The 13,743-nt window shown below is 35.0% G+C and overlaps 1 protein-coding gene across 4 annotated transcripts in view; it reads left to right on the forward strand.

Moving 5' to 3' along the window:
* jvl (javelin-like) overlaps positions 1–13,743 on the forward strand; it is a 40,520-nt gene that overhangs the window by 19,830 nt on the left and 6,947 nt on the right. For 3 of the 4 annotated variants that reach the window (XM_081981615.1, XM_081981619.1, XM_081981616.1), the window contains exons 2-5: positions 7,841–8,087; positions 8,548–8,784; positions 8,846–9,068; positions 10,654–11,074. In XM_081981615.1, the coding sequence (XP_081837741.1) occupies positions 7,841–8,087; positions 8,548–8,784; positions 8,846–9,068; positions 10,654–11,074 (1,128 nt within the window). The remainder of the gene's footprint in view (positions 1–7,840; positions 8,088–8,547; positions 8,785–8,845; positions 9,069–10,653; positions 11,075–13,743) is intronic. The other variant, XM_081981617.1, reaches the window with a different exon arrangement.

Below are 13,743 nucleotides of genomic sequence, written 5' to 3' on the forward strand. Positions count from 1 at the left end.
ACTTCTCAATGTGATTATTCCTGGAGAGTGTATGGTCAGATTTTATCTTTAGGTTACCCTTCTCGAGAATTTAATTTAGGATAGGATGCTCTAGTTCTAGCTTTTTCCTTTTTTGTAAATCGTTTTAGAGTTTTAAGTTAGGTTAGATCGGTTAAACAATTATTACCATTTATTTGGGCATAATACTGTAAACGGTTTCAGTAACGTAACTTTCAATTATTCGAGTTATTTGTAATAGATTGTGGCCTTTTAATGGCATAATACTAAATCAAACTGTCGAAATTCTCATCACCCTCATTGGCATTTGTAAGTAAGTTTAGTTAAATGTACAGAAGATTATTATAAACTTTGGGAGCAATTAACATTACTTAGATATAACTGTCTAAAAACCGGATGGTCGATTCTATTTAGGATAATTGACATGAAGGTTTGCTAATGCTGAACATAATTTGAAACTCGTAGCAGTACTGCCCGAATAAAGTCAAAAAGTAGCGAACTCTGAGTCCTACGCAAGTCCGAATCAACCGGTGGGTCGCAGACGAGGTCAATACGATCATATTTTTGCCTTTAATCGAGACACGACCGGCTCCAAAGAAGACAACTGTAGTTCGTAAACCAACCAGCCAGTCTGCAATTTGTTTTGTAGCAACGAGGCAGGGTCCAAGAGAAAATTAGAAACGTCATACAACCTAAATAGGGTTATGTGGTTGCTTAACCTCCAGAGGTTTCGCCCACCATATTGATTCATCATTAAAAGGAAATGTAACGGTGACACTATTCTTCTATGGCGAGGAAAGAGATAAAACATCGCGTAAAATGATTCGAACAAACATAAACTTTCAATTGTAAACTTTTTCAGTTTCTTTAAATTCAAACGGAACAATTTCAAGGATGAATAGCCTTGCAAACATTTAATTTCTCTTTCCATTGAGTACGATAGTCTCACCTGTCGCACCTAAAAGCCATCAGGCTTTCCATAAATTGTGTGCACATATGCATCAGTTGTGTTTTGTTTAACAATATGATACTAAGAACGGTGCCTAGGTCACCACTTTCTATGAACCGCCTCAACTGTTTGGCTGAATGTAAATTTTTTCTCTTTCGGTCACTCGTTTTCGATTTTAATGTTTCTCCGAACTGTTAATGTCTCAAACAACTGTACGAATATGTTATGTAGGTTAAGTTCGTCGATTAATTCCATGTGGGGACTTGAATATGGTGATTAGGAAAGCTGTTTGTATTCCAGCAGACTAAAAACAGTCAGACCGCTTTTACTTTTTGTGAGTACTTAAGGATGAACTATGCATAATCGAGTTATTTGCTTGGATGTGGGGTGGATGCTTGCACAACAAGTAGAAGGAAAAGTATAATTTCCATTTTTAGACTTGCTGATTAGGCGCAGGTATAAACGTAAAGGATTAAACTAAGATAAAAAAAAACACTTGAAAAACTATTGTTTTTATGATTGAAGTGAAAAATTTATTATAAATTGCGGTGTGATATCAATTACGTCAAGGTTTACAAATCAGTGAAAACAATCGTGAGGTGTTCCATTAGAATAAACAATTCTCATTAAAATATACAATGTTGCCAATTAGACTTGTGACGTTTGAGTAATTTTTTATGATGTGAAAAAATAAAATAAAAAGGAAAGGAAGGAAAATAACAGAAAACCTAAAGTTGGAACCACTTGATTTGAGTTAGACTTAAGATAAATCGACACGTGTATAAATTAAGTGTTTATCTAACTGCGTTGACTATTACTTAATAAAATTTAATTCAAAGATTTTCAAGCATTACTGTCAAGATTACTGCTAGTTTTGTCTAATTCCTTTGATTTGTTGCTGAATAACAGTTACATTGATTGTGTTGGACACTTAAGCTTGAATTATCGTCTGGTTTCTGAGATTGAAAATAATGGATTTCTGTCCAAGATATTTACTTAAATAAACGTATTCAGTTAGGTACAGTGCAGATAGGCACTCAGTGATCATACAGTGCTATGTCTACATACATAATGCCACAGTTTAAAAAAAAAAAGCAGCTTTCAGCTTTTCGACGAATCACAAACTAGAAACAGTGCTGCGATTCACGCAAATGCTGCACATGTTACTTACTTTGCTAAATATCCATTCATTGACATTGTATTTTATGTGCAATGGATAAATTAAGATAAAGGCAAATTTATATAAAACAATGGACGTACGAATCAAACTGAATGCGCATTGTTTTTATCGTTATCAGTATTACTTCAATAGACACAATACATAATACAAAACATTTGTTTTAGTTGAAGTTAACACTTACTAGTCAGTTTGAACTTAAATAGTTTTGCTGATACAAAAATTTATCAAAAACTGTTTGCTACCTTCTAGTTCTGTTGCGAAGGTATACAGCAACTCTGAATAAAATTGTCACAATAATTTTAGTATCCATATTTTTCCTATTTTTACTTGATCAATCAAATCAATATGTACAAACTACTTTTTGTGCATAACGTGTTTTTAAGACTTCCGTTAAACCCTAGTTCTAATTATATTGTTGAAATACTATATTATCTACAACTAAGTTGATTTAATCTACTATTAATAACCACATGGGAGGTCTGCAACTAGGAAATGGCAGCACATCATCGCAAAGCTTTACAGACATGTACCATGTACATGGATAAGTTTTCTGTTTGCAGTTTGTTCGTCTGACAAGAAATTAGCCGGTCGCTTTACAAGTACAACAATTTGCAGCCGTAAAGATGGCGATTTAATGGAACTAATTGAATTCGTTGGATTAAGTGAATCGCCTCGACTGCAGAAGGCCACTTTATCATTTAACGAGGAATGTACCGATTAATTAACGACGTAAATTTTTTTCTATTTCATTGAAACTAGGTTTCGATTCGGATATTTTTTTCTCCTTCAATTTTTATTTCTCCCTTTCACAGCAAAGGTGGTAATTATTATAAAAGATGATAATCTGGTAAGCCGCACATTTACGTCGAAAAAATCTTCCCATGGTGATCTGATGGTTCTTGACGGGTTAAAACTTTCTCGCCTTTCTTCGTTAATGGCTTCACTTAATTGTCGGTCACTTTTCAGTAAAAAATGTGTTTGCATTTTTCATGTACGACATCAATAGGTTCAATGGATGGTTAAGCATTGCCAAGTAGCATAAATGTACAACCTAATTATTCACTTAACCTAGGTAATGGACAGCGACCGTTTGTATGCTAAATAAAAACGATTGAAGTATAATCAGTCGTAAAACACATCGTTTAACATACTAGTGGTCGATAAAGCAACTTTTTAACACTCGACTAAAATGGGTGTGTCAAGTTGTTATTTTGAGCCATTTACATTAATAACTATTTCCTCTTCAACACTTGTAGGTTTTGTTAGCTGAGTTTAATATTATGCAAATCCCAGATTTCAATTCTGGTATACAAATATTTACATTTTTACTACACGGGACAAGTTCAACCGTGCGATTTCACTCTTATATTGTATAGTATATAGTAGATTTAAAAATAGAAATTCGCCTTTGTTGATTATGAGTTGCGGCTTCATTAATTATTATTAAATGGCCAGCGGGAAAGGTCAAGCTAAATTTGGACGTGCAATGGACGAACGAGTTGGAATGTCACGTGCTTCAAATAAGGAAAACCTAGAGAAAAAAAAATTGAAATTTGCCAGTAAATGATAAACGTAATTTTTAATATTTCTTTTATAATAATTTGGCAACCTTGGTCATTGTTTTAAATTTAAAGTCTCTTCCTTAATTTACGTTTTACAAACTGCTTGTATCCTGGTTTTAACTAATGAAGATATTGAAGTATAATTTTACAAGGTTACTTTTTGTTTTAAATAAATATTGCTCTTTTCTTAGTTAGCCAGGCTTTCTTCATTGATTTATGATTCAATCAGTTTTTAAAAGCAGGCATAATTAATTAAAACTTTTTTTGCTATAAGCAGGTAAATTCGTCCCTACTGTAAGATTTGAGTATTTCTGTAACTATAAATTACGTTTCTGAAAAGTGCTTTCTTTCACCACTGTATAATAAATTTGCACATTAAGTGCAGTTTGCAGACTTTCCTGGAAACCTTATAACTTTAGTTTCGAGGGTTATTTACTCTAATGTCTCTAAGGAAGATTCTTACTTTTATTATATCATAAAGGAAAGCAGAGTCATTGTATACTAAAGTGACATGAAGGGGTGTTTTCATTCACATCAAAGTTAGGATTACCACACACTTTGTGTTAAATAATCTTTGATTATGAAATTAAGAAAACTTCATCACTTTACTAACTAAGCACAAAGGGCTATTGTGGCAATCTAACTGGACTTAAAGTTGGAATTTCCATTCTGGCTTTGAAATTAGTCAGTAATTATAATTAATAGTAATATTAATTATTATATTGGTTATTATTATTCTAGTTCTAGTCTGTTTTAACAGTCTAATCATAAGCCTCATTTATACTTTTGTTGTAGATACAACAATTTGCAGTAACAAGCTTTTGAAAGCTTCTAGACTGTTTTGAAGGTTTGAAGGCATTTTGAACTTGCTCTAGAGCTTCTTTGACCGTTAATAGCAACGGATCCAGACAATTTTCTTAATGATATTTGTATCAAAACTGTCAAATCGGCATCTTTCAATCTAAAGAATGACACAGTCCTCTTGAGTGCTTATGAGACCCTGTATAAGGTCAAAATACCGCAAACCCATAAAAGCAGTGGTAGTGCAATAAAAATACACCTTGAAAAAAATAAAATATGACTTTGGCACAATGTGATCCTGTTGTAGTTTTGCCTTATCCAATCCAGATTTGCTAGTATAAAGTCTAAATTTATTCAGAAATCAACAAATTTCTATATAATTGGTACGTTTTTATGTCAATACAGCAAAAATCATTATTACCACTTCATCATTATAACACATCTTCAATCAGATATTAATATTAATTTTGCTTGAAATGTCAATCCTTTTTACTTTGACGTGTATGAATACATCCTTAAGACAACATTACTATCTTTAAGATTATCAGATTAAAATGTTTATGACCCGATAAAACAAGGCAACTATTTTTCTTACAGCGTTTAACACGAAAACAGCTGATCTTATCGATCTAGCTGGACTTGTAGGTAGTATAAGAGTCCAATAAAACTTTTAGAATTTCATTCAAGATGTTTTACAGCAAAAGTCAATTTGAGTTGACTTATTATCGTTTAAATGATTATAAACTGAATGAACCTTGATGAAAATCAACCTGCTCAAGTGATTCGCCCCCCATAAAGTAGGCCAGGGCTACGACTGTGGAACCTGCTCTTCAGCGTATCACTAGGTGTTTGATTGGCTCATTAACGAAGTACGCGGTAATTTTGGTATTCTATTGCGTGCTGCAAAACTCAACGCAGTACCGTACTGCCCCAATTACATCGAGTGGTACTGTTATATGAGTATAACCAGCAGCGTCGGCATCTCCTCTTGTCCGCCTATTTATGAGATGTTTAATAGAGCCGCAGCGTGTTTATTAGCTATGGGGGTAATTGGCGGCGATTACAGTCGGTAATAATCGCAGTTTAAGGCCTTCATTGATGTAAATTGCTCAGATTTGTTTTGCTCCGTAGGTAAAATGATAGGTGAACCGTTTCTTTCCTGTCATGTTCTGTTTACTTTTCCTTTAGGCTATTTGTCAGTTAAATTGTGTATTTTCATGTTTCCGGCCTTTTATTGTATGCCGGTCTGGTTCAATGATACATCTTCTATCTTCATGTTATATTTTTGTGGGTAGACAAAAAATTACTTATTCAATGTCATCGTCTGGCTTTTTATGATAACATGAAGGAAAACCACTTGTTGCTGCTTCAAAATGTATTAACAATGAAAAGTACGGATTTTTTAACTGACCTAATAATCTGATCTTTTACTTGGATAGGGACTAAATCCGGATTTTATGTTTATTTTTATTACTCAAGAATATACTATTAATTTCTATGTATTTTAATCTGTTATTAACGCAGAAAATGATTGTTAGTAACTATGAAAAACATACAGTTAGTAACATCTTATATTATCGGGGCATAAACGCAGATTAGTCTATTATCAGTATGAACGACCAGTCTATGACAGTAATCTAGCATTATCAGGCTAAGTGCACCTCATAACATTTCTAAAAATAGTTTATCTGAAAAGTTTCCTACACAGTTTGTACCAAAATCATTTTTTTGTCTTACTTTACCTTATTGCAGTTTTGCACTATTTTAATACAGCGACATCGGATATTTCCACGTATATTTCTCCGAACAAAATCGAAAAGCAAGTTCTTCCCGCACAAATTTTTAAATAAATATGACTATTTTGCATCTTTTTCATAAGTTATCTTTTACCGGAAGATCCAGTCTTGAAACACTCAGAGATAACTGGATTGTAAAATTGTAATTGACATTTCCTGACTCAATGCACTTGTGTGCGTGTTGATTGCTACAGAACCTAATAAACTTCGAACTGAATTAATAAAAATTGAACATTTTACGTCCGGCGTAGGTTTCACATTCATTCCAATTACTTTGGATGCGTTATTACTGGTAATTGGTGGCTCTCACCCAGATTTGCTAGTGCAATCGACCAATTAACCATCTTGCGATACAGTTTATGCAAACTCAATTCTACCTAATTTCGTATAAGCATACGTAGACCGGTGAAATTTTGTTGAGGCATCTGGTGAATGCAACCGAAAAGTGTTTGTTATACCCCATAAAACTGATTACTTATACTGACACGGTAGAATGAAAATTCCTAAAAGATTTTCTCTTATTATGCACCTACCACACCTGGTTAAGCATCTTAAAGATTTAAAACCCACCTACCTACGCTATTAATGCGACTTTGAGTTGTATCAATGGCAATAAAAATGCATATAAACTTTTACCATGTTTAACCAAAAGAACATGTGTTGTGCGTGACTTCATAAAGTAATCACTTTTACATTTTTTAAGACTAAATGAAAAAACGTTAGCTGACTGATATATCTTACATCAGCATGTATTGTTTCTATTAGACTGGGTAAATGCCGTCCTACGTCATTTTATGTTGCGTTAATCCACGACCTTAATACGTAATCGGTGAGTCATTTGATATTCGAAGGAATTCCGCAATCACTCGATGGATTTGTTAACGAACTGTACAGCTCGAAAGCTAATCATACACATTGATTTTAATTATAAAATGTATTTATGATTTAATGCAAGAATACAGTGAATTTACAAGAAGAACAGAATACCTGTCACTAGAAGATGAGTAAAAGCTTAGTGAGAATTGCTCAAAATAAGAAGAATAAGTTTCTGCTGTAACCGCTCACTTAGCTTAAAATTAGTCTCTCTTTGGAAGATTGCTACTTTTTGAAGTTTCTCGATTTCGACAAATGCATGGATCAAATTAGTGTTCTTAGTAGGATTTCCTACACCTACATTAACAAAAACCTTTTACTCCTTTTGTAAAAATACAATGAAATACATATTGTTACTATTGTTTCTACAATAATTACATAATGCATATAATAATAACTGTCTTACTTTGTGTTTGAAAGAGACTACATTACTCATAATTGAAAGCAAGTCTATTGTATGGCTTGTAAGAAAATAACCTTTGGTATCTAATACTGACATAGGTTCTTATTCAATGACATATTGTGGGTATAAATTCTCTTAATTTAACTTCTGAGGGCTACATAATATAAGTGTTCATTACTGGTTTAGTCACTCTATTCAATTTTGACTTTCATACTACCTCAATTATTATTGTACTACGATCTGCTTTTCTACATGTAATGTGACCTTTTTTATTTCTAGGAGTCTGAGTCCGTGGACCACGAGGGCGTGGGCCATGGCGTGGAGTGCCTCGGTGGGCGCCCGCACCAGCCCGCTGGGCCGTTCCACTACCTCATCAACGAGCAGGCCAAGTCGCTGGTGGCGCTCCAGGAGCTGCAGCACGAGGTGGGTGCGCTGCTCGAGTTCCGCGACCTTGTCATGGAAACTTTCCCCAACCTGCGCTCCAAGCTACACCAACAGGTGGCATCCACTCCGGCGACCATGACAGGTACATCAGTTCAAAAATACTCCAAAAAGCGATAGTTTCTTGATCAACTGCTCTAGCTTGGCCTTTGATTATGCACTTATTGCGCCGCCTGGAGTGCAAAATGTAATACCTGAGCTGTATTTGAAACATTTGACAAAGCAGTGGTTGGAAAAAGTACTTTCTCTTCTCCAAAGACTTATTCAATGATCATAATCTGAATAATAACCTCAGTGATGGTTTCTGTTAATATATCTGCTAATAGTTTTTTCTTCTACCAGATATAACCGAATTACCGCTGGTTCAGTAGTTTTTAATCTTTTGGATGTATGTAAAAGACTCTAATTTTCTCAAGTTAACCAGAATAACTTTCAGATGTTAAATCGTTTTGTACATTGTTCCTCTGGTAGAATTTCTGTATAAATAACAATATGATTGTTCTACTTTGTCTTGGTTAATAATAAACATCTTCATTACATTAAAGGTCATCATCTACATCACTCTAACATTCCCATATCCATTCGGCCAGGTGATTGGACGCCCGGCATCCGTGTGCGAAAAAAACTGGGTAGCATTTCTAGTAAGGAAAAAAAGAACGGAGCCGACTCCACGACTGGGTGCTCCACGTCCGCCGTCCAGGACTCGGGGTTCAGCACCGAAGCGTCCAGTAAAGAAACTCACAGTGCTTCTTCTACCGTGCCTACGTCCACCTCCGCCACTGGTATGTCTTAACAATCAACCTTCTTTGAGTCATTGAACTTACTGTAATGGCGTTTTTTTAGGTGCTAGCGAGACTGATGATACGGAAGACGAATTGTGGAATCTTCTGGATATAATCCATCGGAAAGGCACTCGCTTGAAAGATGAGGTGGAGGCTTTGCAGGGTACTCTTAGGGATCAAACGCCTTTTGGGGATCCTGATGATAATTTCCAACGAGCTTTGTTCCATTCGTCCGCTGATGACGTTAGGCAACTTAGGCAGGAACGTGATCTTTTGCTGGATCGGTAAGTTTTAGTATCTCTTTTCTTCATATTTCTTAATGAAGATTGGCGTTCACTTTCCTAAACGCTTTCCTATCTCTTGCAACGTGAAACAACTGATCAAAACTGAGGCTAATACTCTCTCTGATATTCCTCATTATCCTTTATTCTTCTCTGCATGATTATTATGCCGTTTTTCTTACTTAGAGGCTTGTCATCAGTTTTTCCGTATCCTATTATTCTTAGTACTTTATCATTTGTGACTCTATCAGTCCACATTTCAAATGCCTTCAGTCTTTTTATGGATTGCGCTTTTAACGTCTAAGTTTCAAATCCTTCTACAATCCATCTTGTTCCATCAGGTATTTGTATTTTTCAACCCTTTTCAACTGCTTACCTTGCAGTAAATATGAACTAAAAGCATACTGATACTTAAACTAACCTAAAAATAGTAATATTCAGCAAGCCTTTTATAAAACCTTACGAGAGGTCGATAGTTATTGTAAAAGTATCACAACTGTAAAACCGTATACGAGAATAGTAAAGCAATTTAGTGTTTAAGTGAACTTATAAAGGATATAACGGTTGAGTACAAAAATAAAATGATTGTTATTGACCTGTAAATGTTGTAAGTGTACAAGTAGCCACGTGTAAAATGACTTATTAGAAAAATTCTCTGATTATTCACTGAATTTTAAGATTGATTTGGAACAATCGTAAATGTTGACCTTAATTTATGGGAATTTTTCACGTGCCGGTAAACTAGTGAGCGCAATTACGGTCATAAAAATTAAATTAGAACTGTTCTAACTGTTCTCCACATCCCATTATGTCGTTCGGACTAAAAAAAAATAGAAACACTAATTTATGTTTCCGAGAACAATCTGTATCTCTCCTCGCCGAATGACTGGATGTGTGCATACAATAAAAATAGGCAAACATTTAAATGTCGTTGCACTCTCGGTGCAGTTAATTTAATAACAATATACACATGTCATTGTCTGACCCGAGATCCGACCTTTAAATTCCTTTTATTCGATCGGATCTGTCGTTGTCGCGCCACACCTACACTTTTTGCTCTGATACTTTTACAATTGCGGCACGATAGGATAATTTGACGAGATTGGCACTTGAGCCAAAACTGTGGAGTGACTAAACCCGTTTTAATTGTTGACCCAATCATCGTCGATTTCCTGAAACCAAGTTTCGAAGGCCTTAAGTAGCCTTGAAAGTGATTCGGAGATGGTGGTTAGATTAGTTCGAGTTGACTGATTGATTGTACTTAACAATTCAATTTGATAACTTCCGTTAGATTTCTGTTGTCGGTAGACTCAGTTAATTTTAACTAAAGAAAGGAATCGTTTAAGTGAATCGAAAAACTCTAAAGTCTTTTTGTAGTTCTGTTTTTGTATGAAATATGTACAGGCTAGATTGACGACGAGAAGTTCTGTACTTATAACAGTTTGAACATTTAACAAGATTAACTATTTCTCAATTTTTTAAACATCTATGATAAGAGAGAGATGATTAGCAATTATGTCTCTTGTTCTCAAATTTTCTGCTACACAAAGTTGCACCAACCAAAGTTTTAATGATGATGATTGTACAGGTTGGCGGAAATGGAAGCGGAAGTCCTTGCCGGCCGATTGCATACCTCGCGGCTCCAAGAAGACCTTGAGAACCTTCTGTCCGCCAAGCACGACTTGGAGGAACAGTTGAAGGCGATCGTGTCCCAGAGGGGCGAGGTGAATTCGCGCATCCACGACCTCCACCTGCAGTTTGTGGCGAAAAGTGCGAGCGACGAAAAACTCAAATTGATAAGTGCCGATCGTAAAGATTCTAGTCAGACTCAACAGCCTCCGGTATGGACGAACCGGCGACATTCGGGCAGTGAACTGGACATTGTGCTCGGTGGTGATCGGATACCCAAAATTTCGTTACCGGACGGCAAGAAAATTGCCGCCATTTTACGGGAGCATGATCCGCTCGTCCTTCAGAAGCATCTTTTAGTGTCCACTGTTCAAAATCAGGTGAGTTTTTTTCCAATTTCTTACTCTTGTTATCACTTATAGTGTGTCCTTTTTTGTTTGTCTTTTAAATTGTAATTGATTAATTTGCTTTGCTAAGTCAGGTATTAGTACTGGCCAATGCAAAACTCTTGTAACAGTTCTGAATTAAACCGTGGCAAACTAAAAGTATCCTTATAATCATTGCTCTGCTGAAATATGGACATAAAACGTATTTATAACTTTGTATAATAAACATACAAAACGATCTATAAATCGGTCAATGAAACGTATAATGCTCATTCAGTATAAGGAAAAACATCGTCATAAAACTACAATCATGCTTAACAGTTAGTGTTAATAAGTGGGAATAAAGTTTTCTACTGTTATATAGCCCTTACCAAACAAATTGCTGTAAACTGCAGTATCGTAAAATTTACTTACTAAACCTTTCTTTTTCTTGTACATTAATAATTCCTCATCCAAATCTAAAGGATAAGATAGTTACGACTGAGATTTTAAATGTTATGAAAGCTTTTACTAGTAGTCTTTCCTGTTCTGAGAACAGAATACAAAAATTGCCGGTGGTCAGTAAGTTTTCAAACGTGCCGTAACGTTGAAAATAAAAATGTTCCTCTTTTCTTCAAACCACAATTATACCATCATCAATCGATTTTTGAATTTTGATTGACAAATCAGGTTCATGTAATGTTTTCACATCGTGATACTGAATTTTATTTGGTTGGCCAATAAATTGGACATTATTTCTTTGCACTTTCACTTACTAAAGTGTTTTACCCACAAATTATTCAAGGTCACTATTATGGCTTTTTTATCCAAATTTGTTATGCATCAAAAGTAACGGTTTGAACAATTTGCGACGCATCGTGCCCGGTAACGTGTAACTTTCACGTTTGCATGTCTGAAAAAATTGGATAAGTGCGTTTTCTATAATTGGGGGGTTGTCTTATTAGTTAATTTATTAATATCGTGACGGCAAGTCTTTGATGAGCCGTGATTTGCAATTACTTCGTCAATCTGTTGAGTAATACCGCTGGACGATTATGGCATAGCGGTGTTAGCTAGAGGCTTTACGTGACTGTACTTTTGAGAGGTTTTTACCTAAATTGGTATTTACTTTCAGTATGTGACAATGAAGCTATAAAGTATATAACGCAGTATTAAGATCGTATTACCAAAAGGGTTTCTACACGAGTTGTATGTCTGCGAAACTCGATTTAAATTGCACAAATTATCTAAATTGCTTGGAAATAGTAATAACAAATACATTCCCTATAATTTTGTCATCATGTCTCTTATTTCAGTGCCCACTGGCTATCATTAAAAGAAGTTTAAGGTGATCGTTCCACTTTCAATAATGACTGACGTTTCATCACAGTATTCATTATTTCATTGAGTGTAAATCGACGTTATCCCGTAAATATTACATAAAATTTAAAAACCATCGTTGAGGTGGTTTTCACATTATTAAATCCCACAAAGCAACAATATCGTGTGCTTTCAAATGACTAGAATGTATAATTAGACAGCTTCAATGGTTAAATGGAATTATAACGAGTAAACCTGATCTTTTCATTGCAAATTAAGCCACCGAGGTGTCACATTTGTTACTTCAAGTTGCCTACTTCCTTGTTGGTTTTAATTACATTTAGAAGTGTGTCTGGATAACTTACGTGGATTTTTGGTTAACTCATTTCTTTTTTTGTCGCCATGATGTGGTTTGATTCCCAAAAGAAACAATATTTTGATGACGTGACTAATTTGAAGAACAACATCAACAGAAACTGTTCTTTCAACCTTTCACAAACAAGTTTTTTTTTATGAAGAAGGAATATTCGAATTAACAATGATAATATTCATAATGCTTCTTCACACATTTAGTGTAGTTGACAGGGCAAATACTATAAATGTTCTATTTCCAAAATTTTGATATTCTCGACAAATGTAGTTTTGGGATTTGAAAGAGCAAAATGTATAAAGTACAACTCTCGTTGTGATCACAATTTTAATAAAGGTGGCAAAACCAGAAACCAAAACAGGAGGTCGGTATGGCTATTTTGTTGAAACTCAATTTATTGACTCGACTTTTAAACATGTTATTCTAGTAGATAAACGTAGCCGTTCAATTTATCCGAACTTGTCACAAGTAATGCTCTTATAATAATCGCTTAAGACTGAAAAGACACTCGGCATTAAACGTGACCGGACAGACAAATCCTTCTTAATAGGTTTAAAAGTAGGAAAGCCGATATGTTGAATTTGTACTGTAGGGAATCGCTTAAATGGAATTCTCTTTGATATAAAACTGTGTCATCGCGGTGGTAAGACAAAAATAGCCAGAGAAGCCCCTGAAAAAGTGAAAAAGCACCTCGTTTTCTGCATTAAAAGCAAAAAAACACTATAAAACCTGTCGTCGGTTCTAGAAAGAGTCTCCGGTACTAAAACCAGAATCCACAGGATTACATAAATAAAAATATCAACGTCATGTGGCGTCCCGCTTGGTTGATGCCCATTTGCATCCCAGGTCAGTACTATTTTAATGCCGAAGCAAAAGTCAAGTGCAGAAAAACAGCTCCAGTTGAGAAAATTGATTTATTTTTTACCTTCTGATTACTAATTTTAATTATCCGCTAACCTTGGACCGACTGGTTTTACCTTGGTCGGGTTTGTTG

Source organism: Ips typographus, linkage group LG6 (assembly GCF_016097725.1).
Source record: "Ips typographus isolate SLU linkage group LG6, UJ_Ityp_2.0, whole genome shotgun sequence".
Lineage (NCBI taxonomy): Eukaryota > Metazoa > Arthropoda > Insecta > Coleoptera > Curculionidae > Ips > Ips typographus.